The sequence below is a fragment of the Apodemus sylvaticus genome, chromosome 10, assembly GCF_947179515.1.
Source record: "Apodemus sylvaticus chromosome 10, mApoSyl1.1, whole genome shotgun sequence".
Taxonomy (NCBI): Eukaryota; Metazoa; Chordata; class Mammalia; order Rodentia; family Muridae; genus Apodemus; species Apodemus sylvaticus.
Window position 1 is genome coordinate 63,087,930 of NC_067481.1, and position 17,203 is coordinate 63,105,132.

At 45.2% G+C, this 17,203-nt stretch overlaps 1 protein-coding gene across 1 annotated transcript in view; it reads left to right on the forward strand.

The window, feature by feature from the left end:
* Positions 1 to 16,795, forward strand: part of LOC127695136 (multidrug and toxin extrusion protein 1) — a 36,814-nt gene extending 20,019 nt beyond the window's left edge. The window contains exons 12-17 of the mRNA XM_052197050.1: positions 50 to 125; positions 6,806 to 6,875; positions 7,573 to 7,705; positions 10,801 to 10,895; positions 11,570 to 11,642; positions 15,640 to 16,795. Coding sequence (XP_052053010.1) covers positions 50 to 125; positions 6,806 to 6,875; positions 7,573 to 7,705; positions 10,801 to 10,895; positions 11,570 to 11,642; positions 15,640 to 15,866 — 674 coding nt within the window. The 3' untranslated portion in view covers positions 15,867 to 16,795. The remainder of the gene's footprint in view (positions 1 to 49; positions 126 to 6,805; positions 6,876 to 7,572; positions 7,706 to 10,800; positions 10,896 to 11,569; positions 11,643 to 15,639) is intronic.
* Positions 16,796 to 17,203: the final 408 nt, after the last annotated feature.

Here is a 17,203-nt window from a genome sequence, read left to right on the forward strand (position 1 = left end):
TGTGGCCTCCCTATTCACTGTGACATTTCTTTTGACTCTTTACCTCCAGAGCTCTTTGCTGTGACCTTCTGTGTCCTGATGCTAGGCTGTAAGGATCTCGTGGGCTACATTTTCACTACCGACCGGTGAGTGCTGGGATTCTCTTGGCAAGTGGGATCTCTGATAAAGAAGTGGATTGGATGGATCTCATCACTATGGGCAGTGCCCTGGAATAGCTGCACCTTGGAGAGGTGCTCTGAGCCATTTGCAAGATCAGAAACCTCACAGATATTATTTGAGAAGGACCTGACTGAGACAGAGAAACCAATTTAAAATCTAAATCTCAAGTTAATGGGAGTGAAGGTGATCTGCTTAGGATGGACATGATAATTATGAATTTTTAAAAATTGCTTTAAATTACATTTAGTTTGTGTGTGTGTGTGTGTGTGTGTGAAAAAGAGAGAGAAAGAGAGATCAGAGGATAACTTGCAGTAGGAAATTCTCTCCTTCTACCATTCAGGTTCTAAGGACTGAACTTGGGTCATCAGACTTGAGCCAACCCTCATTTTTTTTTTAAGTCTTCTCTTACTATTGGTTATATTCGCAGACAGAGTCTGCATTCATGGTTTAGTGGTAGAATTCTCGCCTGCAGGTTGGTTGGACATCCTAACTAAGCCCCTAATTTAAAAAAAAAAAATTCAAAGTCTGAAACTATTTTAGCACCAGCTTAGTACAAACAAGAGGTACATTTGTCAGTTCAGTATTAACAATATGAATAGGATAAAATGAATTAAAATAGGTTGATGCTAGCCAAGTGCTGATACAGCTCTGAGAAGTGCAGTAGCTCAGGGCTCCCAAGAGCTTTAGGAAGCCAACCAAGAGCTGCCCCTGCTCAAAAGCAAGGAGTGGGTCTGAGCTGTGTTACAGTTCTGCACACATCCAGGACAGCAGCTCCATGGGCCACTGGGTGCTCTTGAAATCTAGGGGCTCAAACTGTCGTGGGAGCAATCAGGTCCTCATCTGTAGCCTGGAGCTGGAGTCTTGGAGGCCGAGGGAAGAACAAGTCCCCTCTGCCTACGGTTGCAGGTGGAGTCCTGGAGGCTTGCTCACCTGAGCTCCCTGCCAAGGAAGTCTCATGTCCTGGGCGTGGCTGTCTCAGGTGAGTGTGTCTGGTGACTCCTGAAAGCAGCTTAATCTTTCTTCTCTACTGAATTCCAGTGCCCCCTGTACTGGAAACCCAAATATGTAGGCTGGAACTGGCTAAATGTTGGTATGAAAGTAGAGCTAATGATAGCAGTAATTGAAGAAGAGTGGTCAAAACTGGAGAGGAGGGGAAGAACCCAGAACCAGCCAAAAGTTGCTGGAGTTCACAATCAGATGTGTAGGTCTGTCTCCACTGATACTTGTTGAAACATTTCAACCATTTTCAGAGTTCCAGAAGGACCCCTGAGCCCTGACACTACCCTTCTTATTCAGCCTGGATGTTTTCTTTTTTATTCTGCAGCAGCTGCTGTGCCAAATAATTATCAGCAGTTAGCTCTCAGGTTCGAGCCTGTTGGCTGCAGAAGACCGTCCAGTGGCTGCTAGAAAGCTCAGGGATAGGGGCACATACCCCACCCTCCAATAATATGAGCAACAGATGTCAATTTTGTATATAGACTTATGTCTCCCCCCCCCAAGATATCCCATAATGTCTATACAAATATTCCAACATCTCAATATTTCTGCGATCTAATGCACGTTGGTCCCAGGGAATGGATCAGGATACTCAACATGGTGACTGGAGTCACGTCGGTGTCTCAGACCTGTCGAATGGCCCAGATTTTTAGAGTTTTAGAATATATTTGGCACATAGATTAGTGTTAAAAATCTTGTCATTGAGCTGCCTTAAAAATCATGGCATTGAGCTAATGGCTGAAGAGACAAACAAATCCACTCTGTCCTCTGTGGGGATCTTGTCTTCTTAAAGGAGGCTAGCTTGTTGTGGGATAAGCAACCACAGATTTATTAGCAACCACAGATTGCAAACTGACTTTTTCTTCATGGATTCAAAAAGCTCCTGGGCCAGACACAGCTGCCTCAGTTTCTTTCTCATCTGCTTCTCCTTTGAAGGTAGGCAGACAATTGCTCAGCTGCAGACCATCTTTTATAGATTTTCACTTCAGAGTGGGTGAGGAAGGCAACCATAAATAGTTCTCACATTCTTCTTCTTCTTCATCTTCTTGTTCTTCTTGTTCTTGTTCTTCTTCTTGTTGTTCTTCTTCTTGTTGTTCTTGTTCTTCTTCTTGTTCTTCTTCTTGTTCTTCTTCTTGTTCTTCTTCTTGTTCTTCTTGTTCTTGTTCTTGTTCTTGTTCTTGTTCTTCTTCTTCTTCTTCTTCTTCTTCTTCTTCCTCTTCCTCTTTTCAAAGGATAGACATGGAATCAGATTGGGGGTTGGGTCAGTCTCAGAAGTAAGAGAGACTTCCTGTACCTCCCACCAAATGAATTCTGTGAAGGAGTGGTGGACTGTGGACTTTAGGTTGATGTGGGCCTTGTGCCCCAGGTTGGCCTGGAGACCTCCAAATGGAGGAAGAGATGGCCAAACAGGAGCTGGCTCTGTTCTGCCCACTTGGGCTGTTAGCATAAGGAAGCAGAAGCCAGAGCCTTGCTCTTCCTGCAGGAGTCTTGGGTGTAAAGCCTTTGCAGAAAGAGCTGGAGCCATCGCCCAGCAGCTGGAGAGGAGAGTCATGCACTGTACACCACAGCCAGCGTGGGAATTGTCCACCTGGGGATTGTCTTTGGAATGGTCTTCAGCCAGATAACCTCAGCTTAGTTACAAGAGCTAGGGTTAGGTCTCACCCCCTGCCGGAGGAGTAGGCAGAGGAAGCCAACAGGAAGCCTCAGGATATACACAAAGGAGAGAACCTGGAGCAGGCCCAGGAGAAAGAGCAAAGTACTGAGAACCAAGGGAGAAGAAACCTGAGAACTTCATGTTCCTGCAGTTCTCGAAGCTCACCCTCCAGCAGACCCCCGTTGAGGCCAAGCAGCTTGGCTAGAAAGGGTTGTGGTCCAGAGTGGTTCTGTAACATTTACCAGAAGGGGAAACCATCTAGCACTGGCTGTTTCCAGTGAGAGGCGTTGAAGGCTACAGATTCCCCTTTCCTCGGGGGTCCTGCATCCTTTCCTCCGCTATGTGGACCTTATTTTGGTACCCCAAGTTCGGGGAGTCCCCACTTCACCGTGCTCAATTTCCCAGTCCCTGCCACTGCTCTGGGCTCCCCCATACATTCAAACTGAGGTGCTTTCCCTGCCCAGGGATCCAGACAGAGGAAGGAGAGAAGGTAGGGGGTAGAGCCTGCAGTGTGTGCTGCCAGCAGACATGTTAGGCTTTTTTATTTCCTGGGGAGTGATTGCAAGCACAGAGGGTGGGGCTAAACAGTGTAGGAGGAGGAGGAGGAGGTTGGCGGGAAGCTGGAGCTCAGGGATGCTCTTGATTCTGATCCTGTGTCACTTACTTCATTCTCAAATAAAGAACCCTGTCATACACTGAAAAACAAAATGCACTTAGGGGCTGGAGAGATGGCTTAGCCGTTGTTTAGAACACTGGCTGCTCTTCAGAGGCCTTGGGAGTTCCCAGTAGCAGTATAGCAGCTCACAATCATTTATAACTGAAGTTCTTTTCTGGCCCCCAAAGGCACACCAGTTACACATGCGGCACACAGACGTATATGCAGGTAACACCCACACACATAAAATAATGGACAATTTAAAAAATAATTTAATTGTTATATTTGTATCTGTTTATAATATACTTTGGTCACATTCACCCCCACTCCCCTAAACTTTTAATCATTTAGAGTGTATTCTCTGTATGTGTGTCCTGCTATGCCCGAGGTAGCTCTGCGACTGCACCACATCCTTCTGTCCCAGTGTTCTCTCCTGTGTTTGATTTTTATTTTATTTCATGTCTTTTGTTTATCAGGCCCTAGGAGCAGGAGGCTGTAACAGACAAAAACAGATTTATATTTTCTGTCTGTCTGTCTGTCTGTCTATCTGTCTGTCTCTCTCCCTCCCTCCCTCTCCCTCACCCCTCTCTTTGTCTCTTCTCTCTGAGTATCAGGCTAAACCATCTAGGTTTGTGTGACCTCATTCTGTGATGTTCACATAGTGTCGGTGCTATGAGATTGGATAATTGGATAAGACATTTTTCAAAATATGTCCCTGTCATTCAGTGGGCATGACCAACCCAAACTGGGGGAGTAAATGAAACAGAAGGAATCCTAGCTCAGCTAATCACCATGAGGAGAACACAAAGAAAGGGGGAAACACCCCAGGCTCTAGTTACCTGCCTTCTCCCCTCCCTCTGCCCCCAGCCCCAGCCAGGGACATGGTCCAAGTGACCATAACCCTCTATAATCCTCACCAGAAGGGCATTTTGACAAGTCTCCTTCATTTCTCATAAGGAAATCACTTTATTTAGATCTTTGATCTTTTCTGGGGTAAATTTTGCAACAGATAGGTAGATGGACAGAAAGACAGACAGACATACCACTAAATCAACTAAACATGATCATTTTTAAAAATCTTAAGAGATTAGTTCTCAGAATCTCTTTTTGTAAGGAAAATTAAAACCTAGAAGAACACAGCCAGGCATAGTGGCCCATGCCTATAATTTCCCCAGACAAGAGACTGAGGCAGGAGGATAACAGGTTTGAGGTCAGCTCAGTGTCAATAAAAAGAACAAAACAGCAGCTGGGCGGTGGTGGTGCACGCCTATAATCCCAGCACTTGGGAGGCAGAGGCAGGTGGATTTCTGAGTTCGAGTCCAGCCTGGTCTACAGAGTGAGTTCCAGGCCTACACAGAGAAACCCTGTCTCAAAAAACCAAAAAAAAAAAACAAAAAAACAAACAAACAAACAAACAAAAACAAAACAAAACAAAAACAAAAAACACAGAAGAAGAAACAATCTCTATAGATATTTACCCCATAAAACCTGAAGCTCTAAGTGACTTTCTTATAACAAATAAGGGAAATTTGGTTTAAAATGCCAAAAAGCTCTGATTCCAGAAGATTTCAAGGAAAACGTTTTCAAATCATTAAAATATAGGTAGTTATGATGTTTAGTATTTCAAAGAGAGCACAAAGAGAAAAATTCTGCATTTCTTATGAAGCAAATGTGTCCTGGTAGCACCCAAATCTGACAGTTTGCACACACACACACACACACACACACAAAGAAAATCAGATCATTTTCAGTCAACAAAACTGATTCAAGAGCCCATATCAGGGCCGGAGATTCAGTTCAGCGCCTTCTAAACTTGATGCTCTGGGTTTGACCCTTAGTACTCAAAACTGAGTTAATGATCTATTTGAAAATCCAAGGCCTGGGTGTGTCTCCGTGGGAGAGCATGCATTTAGTGTGTACCCATAAGGCCTTGCTTCCATCTGTGGCATATCCACTCCCCATGGCCCCCAAAATAGAAAGGAAATTAAAACTCAAGATGAAATCACAGTAGCTTGGACTGAGCAGCGCCACACGGAATGCACACACGTTTTAGTGGGCAGAAGAGAAAATGTCATCGGTAGGCAGGACAAGCCAGAGCCAGTGTCACAGAGGACGGCACATGAGAGGCTGAGGGAGTATCCTCAGATTCATATGTATTTGCTGGTATTTTCATAAACATCAGACAAGCACAGGTGTGGCAAGATTTGTTATCTGTGGGGACAGGGCAGCCATGGGGTGACCTGAGAGACAGTGGTCATCGGTCCCGTGTGCTTATCCTTCTCATTCAAAGCCCATTTTAACAAACAACGGTGTTTCTGCACTGGTTAGAGGCAAGGAAGAGACCCTCCATCCCATGCTGGATTCATTATTCATTCGCTCTGCAAATCTCCATTTCCAGGCATTGTTTTCCCTCTCTCCAATCGGTACCCCAGGATATCTCCTAGCTTCCCTTTTCCTCAGTCAGAGCCCTTTAGCACCTGTAGCATTAAGAGCAGATCCCATTTCTAGCATCGAGAACCCTGGAATACACTTGGGACCTTTGCTTTTAGCAAATTTGGTTGACTGGGAAGAACTTATTCAATGATGCCAGGCCCAAACCCAGGGCCTCATGCATGCTAGACAGATGCCCTGCCCCTGAGCCGCACTCCACACACGTGAGTGCTCACTCTGTAATCTGTCACTCAGATAGCTCCTGAGACGTGCATCCAAGACCTGCCCCCGAAATTGGGCTAAAAGGAGGGTGGCCACGGGGTCTAAACTTGATTTTTGGTGGGCAGATGGGAACTAGAGCACATCCTTGGTTTTTGTTGAGTAAGTGGGTTGCATGTCATTTTTCCCCTAAAAAATGTATTAGAAAACTGGTTTCTGGTATGTGTCATACAATGGTAGACTTGTCCCCACTTGGGCTGCTGGCTCATGTGACAAAGAGTCCAAGCCTTGTTGAGCTAGGGGACATGTCAGGCCTCCCCTCCCGGGACTTATGTCCTCAATTCTTATTTCTTGTTTGTTTGTTTTCTTTCTTTCTTTCTTTCTTTCTTTCTTTCTTTCTTTCTTTCTTTCTTTCTTTCTTTCTTTCTTTCTTTCTTTCTTTTTCTTTTTTTTGTGGGTGTGGATGTTTGCCAGCATGTGTGTCTGTGTGCCACACGCATGTCTGAAACCCATGAAGCTGGAAGAGGGCCTTGAATCCACTGGATTCAATGAGTTCCTGGCAGTTGTAAGCTGCCACATGGGGCTAGGAATTGAACCTTGGTCCTCTGCAAGAACAAGTGCTCTCACCCAGTGAGCCATCTCTCCAGCCCTTCCTTTCCCACTAATCACCATGTGCATTGTTTTCCTGACAGGGACATCGTGGCCTTGGTGGCTCAAGTGGTCCCCATTTATGCTGTGTCCCACCTTTTTGAAGCTCTTGCTGTGAGTACCGAGCCTGATTCCCCCCAGACACTTTCATGTCTGTGTAAGCTATTCTTCTGATTATGATTTGGAGTGGGAAGAGAGGCTAGAGTGATCTGGGCGGCGGGGGTGGGGAGGGGTGGGGGGGGGTGGAGGGGGTGGGGGTGGGGGGCGGCTCCTGTTGATAGTTGTCTTAATCAGGGTTTCTATTCCTGCACAAACATCATGACCAAGAAGCAAGTTGGGGAGGAAAGGGTTTATTGAGCTTATACTTCCATACTGCTGTTCATCACCAAAGGAAGTCAGGACTGGAACTCAAGCAGGTCAGGAGGCAGGAGCTGATGCAGAGGCCATGGAGGGATGTTACTTAGTGGCTTGCTTCCCCTAGCTTGCTCAGCCTGCTCTCTTATAGAACCCAAGACTACCAGCCCAGGGATGGTACCAAGGGGCCCTCCCCCCTTGATCACTAATTGAGAAAATGCCTCACAGCTGGATCTCATGGAGGCACTTCCCCAACTGAAGCTCCTTTGTCTGTGATAACTCCAGCCTGTGTCAAGTTGACACACAAAAGCAGCCAGTACAATAGTTATCAGGGTCGCTTTTGCAAAGCATCATCACATCAAGTCTGGGGACCCCAGAGAGGCATTCTATGTTTGGGAGGTGGGACTCTTTAGAAGCACCAGCTGTGTTTATGTTGATGGATGTCACCTGTCCACAGTGTACCTGCGGTGGTGTCCTGAGGGGCACTGGAAACCAGAAGGTCGGAGCCATCGTTAATGCCATTGGGTATTATGTCATCGGTCTCCCCATTGGGATCACGCTGATGTTCGCCGCCAAGCTGGGAGTGATTGGTAAGCCTCATTGTGGGAAGACAGGCCGCCCACGGGCCCCAGGAGGATGGCCAAGCACGTGGAGACTTCACTCTGCTTCCCACAGTCCTGCACAGTGTCAGGGGGGGGGTATGTAGACAGTGGATGAAAAGTGACCATGACCCCAGAGCTGCTGGGCCACTCCCCTTTGCTCATGTGTCAGCCTGGGAGCACAGTAAAGGGTCATTTCTATTCTCCTCATCCTGAGTCAGCCAGTCCGTAGTCACAGGACTTAATATCCAGGACCTCTGAAGTATGGGGAAACATCTTGTATGCAGATCTTGCCTTGTTCCTTTAATGAGGGCTTACAGTGCTGTGAGTCCCTTACTGTGGTGTTGGAGTGCCAAGGCCTTCCTTCTGTAACTCTTGGGGAGTTGGAGGTGACGTGGGGCAGCCCTAGATTAAGATGCATGGGACTGGATAGAACTTGCTAGAACAGCACCCTGTGCTCTCAGCACAAAGGGCAAGGCTGTGAGGGCCTCCTTGCCACCTTCGTCCTGGTCTTCAGCCTCTGCTCCCCACTTATCACCTATGTACCTCATACACCTCTGTGGAGGGCTGTGTGGAGAGATGTAGAGCAGAGGATGGGGGGGGGGGCAGACTCCTCCGTTTGACCTTGCTGTGTCTGGAGCAAAGAACTGAACCCATGCACTCTGAAATTACCAGAGCTCATCTTGAGAAAAAAAAAAGTAGGGAGATAGAGAATTGTCCAGCTTCGGTTTCTAAAATAATAATTGAGAATGCACGAATAGATGGTTCTAGGAAAGCCTGACTGTTGTCTTTGGGGTAAAGGACTGACTGACTCGGGTGTGGCTTGGTTGAATCCATCAGTGTGGCAGGCTCGGAGGTGATCAGGAGTCATCTGATAGCTGCTGAGGACCTCCAGTCCCACATCTTGACTTGTGTCCTTCCATTTTCTCAAGTTCAATAATATTTTAATTAAAAATATCGGAGTTGTCCAAAGAAGGAGATTGCCAGCCTTCTGCGCCCATGAAGGTGCGGCTGTTATTTAGCTGAATTTCCGGTATTGTTCATGGCTTGGATATGCTGATGGCGGGCCAGTGGAAACATCAGAGGAGTCTGGTTTTTGAGTAGTACTTTTATTTAATATGTTTCCAAATTATTATTATTATAACATGCAATCAGAACAAAATACTAAAAAGATATTTTATAGTCTTTTTTATTTTTATTAATAGTATTTTAATTGACAAACACAATTATGAACATTTATGGAACACAAAGTAATGTTTTGATAAATGCAGATAATGTGGACTATTTAGGCCAAGGCAATTAGCTTATCTATCTCCTCGTGACATTATCATTTTATATAGTGAGTGATACATCTTATAGTTACTTAAAACAATAAAACAAACAAACAAAAAAGAGTTTCACTGTATAACTTTGGCTGTGCTGAAACTCACTTTTTAGACCAGGCTGACCTAGAACTCAAAGAGAGTTCTGCCTCTGCCTCCTAAGTTCAGAGGTTCAAGGCATGTACCATCATATCCAGCTACACCCAAGTTTGTTTTGCTGTTTAGAGTCTTCCCATGTAGTACAAGCTAAGCCTTGAACATGGAATCAGCTTGCCTTAGCCTCCTAGGTGCTGGTATTACAGGTGTGTGCCTCTGTATCTGGTTGAGTTAAAATTTTAGAAAGGAATCTACTTTAAAATATAGGTGTATCCATATCCCAAGGTCTATATTTGACCCACTTGATGAAGTGTATCTGTCACAGGCAAAGTAGAGGGAGCTGGGGATTCTTGGAGGGAAAGAACCAAGGCCCTTCGAGGGCTATTTGAGGCCATGAACGCAGTCATTCTAATGGCCTCTTAAACATAGATACAGGCCAGGTTTGTTTATTGTTCATGCTGCCTCCATTAGAGTGTGCAGCGTGTACGAGGTGCCTAGAATCACCTGGAGGGCTGCAGGTTCTTACAAGCAGACTGACTTATTACATTGGTTATCAACTTTCCTGTACGATTTCTCAAACACATAAATAATGGCTCTGCCAAGAAGATTCTGGTAAACATCCTGCATCTTTTAATAGGGATTATGGCATTAGTGGAAATTAAGTTTGTTACTCAAATTACAGCTAGAGCTAGGCAGGTATAAAAATCTTTGCGATGAGCATGTAGTTTCTGTGCAAAATTGGGCATTTGGAGGATGAAGCTTTCCTTACTCTAGCCTAGAACTTGTAGATGGCTACTGACTCTCTCCTGAGGGGAGCCCACTGACCACTCCTGATAAATGAGATGTGAGGGCAGCTGGCACGAAAGAGCAAAGATAAGCCTTAACTACAACCAAGGCTTAGCCTCAGCTCTTCTACGGATTTGTCTGGTCTGCAAAGTCTGTGTATTCAGATCCTGTTACATAAGGGAATCGCCCTGTCCTGTCCCATCCGTCACCCCCTCTCTCCCCCTCCCCCATGTCTTGGCAGAAAGTTGAAAGGCAAGTAGAGGAGTGGGGTAGGATTATGGGGGATGAGGAGGGTGGCCTGGGTGTTTCCTGACTGAAAGCAGCTGACCAGACAGGGTCTTTTGTGGAGGCAGTCAGGGAATCCAAAGGGCAAGTTGTGTAGTCTGATTTCCAGAACCTGGAGCTCTGGGTTCAGTGAGGGACGCTGCCTCAAGACAAGATGGAGAGAGACCTGCCTCAATATGTAAGTGGAGAGTGCTGAGGAAGACAGCTGATGTCAACCTCAAGCCTACCTACACACTCACGGAGACCCTCCCGACGTGTAAACACACATGCAAACATATGGACATGCATGGGTGGGCCACATGTGTACAAAAAAAATTAGTCTCTTTCGAGGATCAGGGAGTAGTAGTTTTTCTGGAGAGATTATTTCCTTACTACTTTTCCTCATATCCCAATTACCGTAAGCAGAAACCCAAATAGCTTCCCGAACCTTTTGCTCTGACCTTATGAATCATGTCAGGTAGCCCTAGTGGGTGCTGGGTCTCTGCAAGATGGAAGTCTCTCCTACTGAGCGTTCCACTTCGCCTGACTGCCCACCAGTACTGACTTAGTGTGGCGGTTGTCTCCATGAGCTACGTTGTCAACTCTTACCCTCTGCAGGTCTGTGGTCAGGAATCATCATCTGCACTGTCTGTCAGACTGCGTGCTTTCTGGCTTTTATTGCCCGGCTCAACTGGAAACTCGCCTGTCAGCAGGTAGGTGACCATTCTCTCTGTTGCCTGGGTCTTTCTGCAGAGGCCAAACCGGACCGGATGTGGTAAGCATTCTTTCATTTTGAGAAGTTTTTTTCTTATGCTATTTTTATGCTTTTATTATTATTATTATTGGGTTTGTTTTGGTTTAATTGGATTTTAAGGTGAAGGGTTGTGTGACTAACCCCCCCCCCCCATCACTCCCCTTTGTTTGTTCAGTGAATAGTAAAACAGGATTCCATTTCTGGTCTCTTGCTATGAAAAGTCAGTTTCAGGAGAAGAATTGAAACTAGAGAGAGGTTCTCCAAGTTCACCCTAGTACTGTGTGTGTGTGTGTGTGAGAGAGAGAGAGACAGAGAGAGAGAGAGAGAGAGAGAGAGAGAGAGAGTATGCTTCCTTCTCGCCATCTTCTCAGGGTCAATGTGAAGTCTGGAAAGGGGTAGAAAGGGCAGCTGAAGTAAGAAGAGGAAGAAGGGAGAGTTCTCAGCGATCTTGGTCGGTCTCCCTCTTAGATCAGTCTACTCCCTGCCTATCCAGGAGCCTGTTTCAGTCTTTTGGAAGTCATAGTGAACCAGAGACGCCTTGTCTCAGGTGTCAGTTAAGGGACATGGTGGCCATACTTGGCAATGCTCCCTGCTGCCACCAGAACTTACTTTGAGTTTGGCTTACTTTTCTAGGCTGAAGTACATGCCAATTTGAAGATAAATGTGCCCCTGAATTCTGTTGTCTCTCAGGAGACTGCTTACCCAGGTAAGCTACAATTTTCTCAGCCCTGGGGCAGACCTGCTCTATAGGACTGGAGGGGCATTTGTGGGACACATCTGGATTAGCTGCTGTGAGCTCTCACCGAAGCAAGGCACTAATGTTTCAAAAACAGATGTCAAGCCAAGTTATACCCACACTGAGGTAAACTGGCTCAGAGTTTGTTTGCTTTGATTCCATCTATTAACGGACTGTGCTGGTTCAGGCTTCTTAGGCCCTCTGCTAATCTTGGTGTCTCTGCAAGTCTTCTACGGGCCTTTCTTTTCTTCTCAAAAGCATATTTAAGTGTTTGGTCCACATGCAGTAATTGTGTTTATTTATGGGGTACAATAGACATATCACTTGTGTATAAAACCATGTACTACTGAGAGTAGGGGGCTGGCAGATCATCCCCTGTCATATTTATCCTTCCTTTATGTTGGGTTACAGACATTTCTAATACTTAGCATTTCTGTGTGAGGAACAAGTCTTGGAAGCTGGTATTTGCATACTCGTTTTAACAGGGTCCCTCTGGGTGGCTAAGTATCACTCACTTTAAGTAGGTTCTTGCTAGACCTTTGCATTATGCAAATACAATCACATTAGGTTTTTTTTGTCAGTTTAGCAGTTCCCAGTTCTTTGGACAGTTTTAATTATTAACCTTTTCACTCCCGTGAGGGAGGTAAGGTGGCTTCTTTCTACCTTCCTGCAATCTGTGGCTGACAATGAAGATACACAGGAGAAAAACAGTATTTAGCTATGTCTGTAGGTGTGGGAGTCCACACACCATGAGGCTTGAAGGAGGAACAGATAATTGAAGTTTATAGAGCAGCACCTGAAGCTACAGAAGGGAGTGGGGTGCGGGTCTTCTGAGGGTGCTAGCTACTGTGGGTATGGGGGAGGAAATCATGGTGACCTTATCAAAGGTCTCTCTGATATTAGAAGGTCATAGGAGCAGCCATTTTCCTGAGACTATGCTTTTGTAATGTGGATATGAAGGGTATACATGTCTTTTGCAAAAAGGCTCCACAGGTATCAACATTCATTTATGATGTTACACTTTGGTTTCTAGAAGGATAAGTGTAGGGGACAGTGGTCAGTTGTCAGTGGTATATTGTTTCTCTGATTCTGTTCTTAGTGTCTGGTTATCCTTGAATCACGTGAGGTCTGACCTAAAGCTGTCTATCTTTATTTAGGATTTTCTTCTACCCTTGTTAGACACTGAGGTTTCACAAGCAGTCTAGGGAAATTTCAGAGGTTGAGATTCCCAAAAGCTCTCACTGACCTGGAGGTAAGAGGCAGCCAGTGTGAGGCTGGCCTATTCTGGGGCCATCCTTAAATCTTGCCTGCATCCCATTAGGGCTTCAAGGCCAGACACAGGGAAATTTAGCAGGGCCCACCCTTCACAGGTACTGCTCAGACCTGAGTCACATATCCAAGTATGGAACTGTCGGAGCCAAGCCACCCCAGAGGCTGGCTCACCCCCAGGTTTCCAGCTTCTTCCTGACCTTGTTCTGGGAACTTTTTGTGTGTGCTATTAGTTCTTTTCCACCTTCAAGATGATGCTCTTTTGAATTCATTTTATTTTATTTTTATTTATTAATTTTATCCCAATTTAGCAATTATCTTGGGAGGAGGGTTAGTTTGTAAAATGTGGGAAATAATTATACTTACCCTGTTGTGTAGCTCTGAGGACTGAGTGTTAGGAACTGCCAGATACAGCGTAGGTATTCTGTAAATGTGACCTGATACTGTACAATTTTAAACATTTTGCTTGTCTTTGTTTCTTTGAGACAGGATCTTCATAGCCCAGGCTAGCTTTGAATTGGCTTTTAGGTGAGGATGACCTTGAAGTTCTGACCCTCCTGCCTCCACTTCCCAAGTTAGCATTACAGGTGTGCACCACCACCATGTCTGGCAAAACCAGTATTATGATGTTCTAAATTATTTTGTCAGAATTCTGAGGCCATTGTAACAATCATAGCACAGGTTGAAAATCCCTAATCTGAAATATCCAAAAACCACTGAAATGTAAAATCTAAACCGCTGGAATATGAAATACTTCTTATCCCAAACATTTGAGACAAGGTATACTTACTTAATCACAGATGTGCTTTCTTATGCTTCTAAAGAAAGATGATACCAACCTTCTTCTTAGGTTGCTAGGTAATCTGCTTTTATATTTTTCTTGTAAAGTTCTTAGTGTGTTTTCCTGTTACTATTCTTACTCCACAAAGCCACGAGCCTCAAGCCATTGTCTTGCTTGGTACTCGGTGGGTCCTTGTAGGTGGAGAGTCCCATATTCAGTTCTGTAAATGTCTTGAGCTATGACTTAGTTTTCATTTGGTTTATTTTCTGTCTTCAATGCTTATTAAGTAGCTATCTGCCCCTTAAAAGCCTGGTCCTAGAAAGCTCTCTGGCTCCCCATGCTGGCTGACCAGAGCCGCCCATGCTGGCTGACCAGAGCTGCTTATGGAGTGAATGGAGATACTCAAAGACAATCAATCAAACTCAGGCTGTTACCAGCATTGTTAGGGTCAGAGCAGGGGCCCTGCAGCCCTAATGCAGGCTCAGCACCCTGTCAATGGGCCGGCTGAACAGACAAGCAATGCTGGGAATCAGAGAAGGGCGGTGGGGTTATTATATAGTGAAGTTGCACTGGGAACAAATAAAAAGACCCAGCAACACCTCCCGTCTCCCCCTCGAGTCTATCTTCAGAGTCCTGACATGAAGCTTGAGTTTAAGCAGAGGGCACAAGGAATGCACAGGTGTGCATGCAGCCTTGGTCACCATGTGGTGCTGACCGTCAACAACCTGTCACTGATAGTCTCTCCTTCAAGTTTGTCTGAGAACTTGTCAGAACTGTGAAACCTCTTTGTGGGAGACAAGCTCCTCTCTGACTGGTCCCAAGTGTCAGCCTTCCTCCTCTCCCAGCCTGATGTGGTTTCTGGGAAATGCCAGTTTCTTGGGAACCATTGTTTTAATAGTTCGACTGCTGAAGAAAAGGCCACAAGTGTCTCTAAAAGGCCTTCTTCACTCCTACTTGGATGGATCCGGGGCCATTTCTTGACTAAGTACAAAGTCAGTAAGCACAACCCAGAAAGAGGGCCGAGGCTGTCCTGGAAGCAGCCCCCTCAGCAGCTCTGGGCGTGGAATTTGGTTTTCCATCTGTCACAATAAACAAAATCAGGAATTCTATCTTTAAATTGTGCTCTACATAGCATGCTAGAAATCTGGGAAACTGGTGGGAGACCTGCCTACCTCCTCCTCCTCTTACTAGCATCTATACAGAGACTGGGGAACACAGACAATAAATAATTCCAGAGTTTCATCTTGCTCCTCTGGCTAAGTGCTTGGCCTTGTCTCTGAGATGCTGTAGCAGGCAGGGCTGGCCAAGGTCACTGAAGATTGCATAGCTCCTGAGCCCATTTGGATGACATTTAGATTGAAAGTTTACTCTGAACAAACAAACTATTAGCAGTGCAAATTTGTAAGGTGTTTATAGTGTGTACTCGTGGATTCCTTCCTATAGAATGGGATACAAGTGTGCTCTTTAAATTGTAAAATACCCCTATTTAATTTCTTACTACGTAATGAAATACAAATGTGCCTCTATTTGTTCCCTATGAATATCTCCTGGAGCAAAGGAAGTAAAAAGATAATATTGGAGTCACTTATGACTATTTGTATGGGAGAGACTTAGCAAGGGCATATAGGAGAGACTTAGGTCAAGGACACTTCTGAGCATGTACAAAGTCATGTCTTGCATGTACAAAATGGTGGATGGGAACTTCTGGATATAGCATGTCATTGCAAGTCAGCTAGAGGAGTGGGTCAGTGTGACTTGGCAATTTTGGTAGATTTGCTATGGTTTTCTCTACAATACCTTATAACAACTCTTTCTCGAATCAACTTTCTCCTAGCAATAATCACAATGACCACCATTTCTATATATGAAAACAAAAATCCTTTCAAGCTGCTCACTAAGACTCTTTTTCCCCCACAGTGGGTCCTGAGAGCCATGGAGAAATTATGATGACGGATCTTGAAAAAAAAGACGAGACTCAGTTGGACCAGCCGATGAGCCAGCAACAAGTTTTGCCTGTCCATCTGAAGGACAGCGACAATCTGTCTGGGAAACAGCTGGTCCTGCGGCGAGGGCTCCTGTTCCTGGGGATGGTCTTAGTCTTGGTAGGCGGGATTTTAGTGAGAGTCTATATCAGAACTGGATAATGTGGGGGTGTCATTGATTCAGCAATGCAGGTGCTCCTCAGTCTGTGAAGTTAATGCCTAACAAATCCATCCCACACTGAAAACATCAGGGCTGCGGATATTGCTGAGGCAGACAGCCCTATTCTCAGCGTGTTCAGGGCCCTCTAACATGGAAGTTCACGCTCTCTCTCTGCTTCTCTGTTTCTTTCTCTCTGTGTGTTAGAGAGAGAGAGAGAAGGAGAGACATAGATACACACACACACACACACACACACACACACACACACACACACGAGATATATAGAGAGAAAGAGACATAGATGAAAGAGACAGAGACAGAGAGAGGTCATGCTCTGTAAGCAGACAATGCATACAATATACTCAATGTACCAAATACTTGTCTTCAAAATATTCTACCAACTGGAATGTCAATTTTTCACCCCTGGGATTGCAGGGCCACCTGGGGGCTGTAGCTCACTGCCACTGTCCCATGTCTCCAAAGGATAGTGTCATACATTGTGAACCCAGGAAAAGCACCCAGTTCAAAAACAGTCTGTACTGAAAGCATGTCACTTTTGCACCAATGTGAAAGTTGAGCCCTTGGAAAGTGAGTCACTATGTCTGGGACCATGTGCAGTTTTGAACATACAGACAATTCACAGAGCTGGCTAACAGAATTCAACTGTGCCTGTAGGTATTATGAACTGAGTATTCAAAAATACTGTTTTTCTAATAAAGAATAAGGTAAACACAGTATTGTGGTCTAAGGCAATGTGGGGGAGATGATGATGGAGTATTAATTCATCTGCCACTGTCAAACATGCTGCGTACTGTCTTGATTCAGGGGTGGAATTCCTTTCTTCTGCCTATTGTTTCCTAAACTACAAGCCTATATCTGAACTGCTTCCACATTCTTACTGTATGACTTCTATTAAATACATTTTATGATATGTCTCTGGGCTGTAGATTATTATTTCCTGAGCAAATAGGGTTTGCTAATCATCAGAGAAATCTCAAGTCTTGTGTGGAGGGTGCAGGCAGGGAAGGTCTCTGGAGCTGTGAAACTGGTGAAGACGCGGAGTGACAACCCCCTGGTGGCCGCCAGAGGACAAAGCTTAAACAAAGTCAAAGCCCAATTCTTTCAGCCTCTGAAGGGTTAAGTACACAGGGATAATTCACAAACTTTCAAAGAACAGAAAATGAACACAATTAGGAAAGTTAGCCACTGTGAGTATAAAACGGCTCAATTTATTTTTTTCTTTTGGTAGTTGGTGCTGGAACTCGGGGTCTGCTACAGGCAAGCATTCCTCACTGACTGAGCCACACCAGCAGCCCTCCAACAGTGGGGTTTGGTTGGG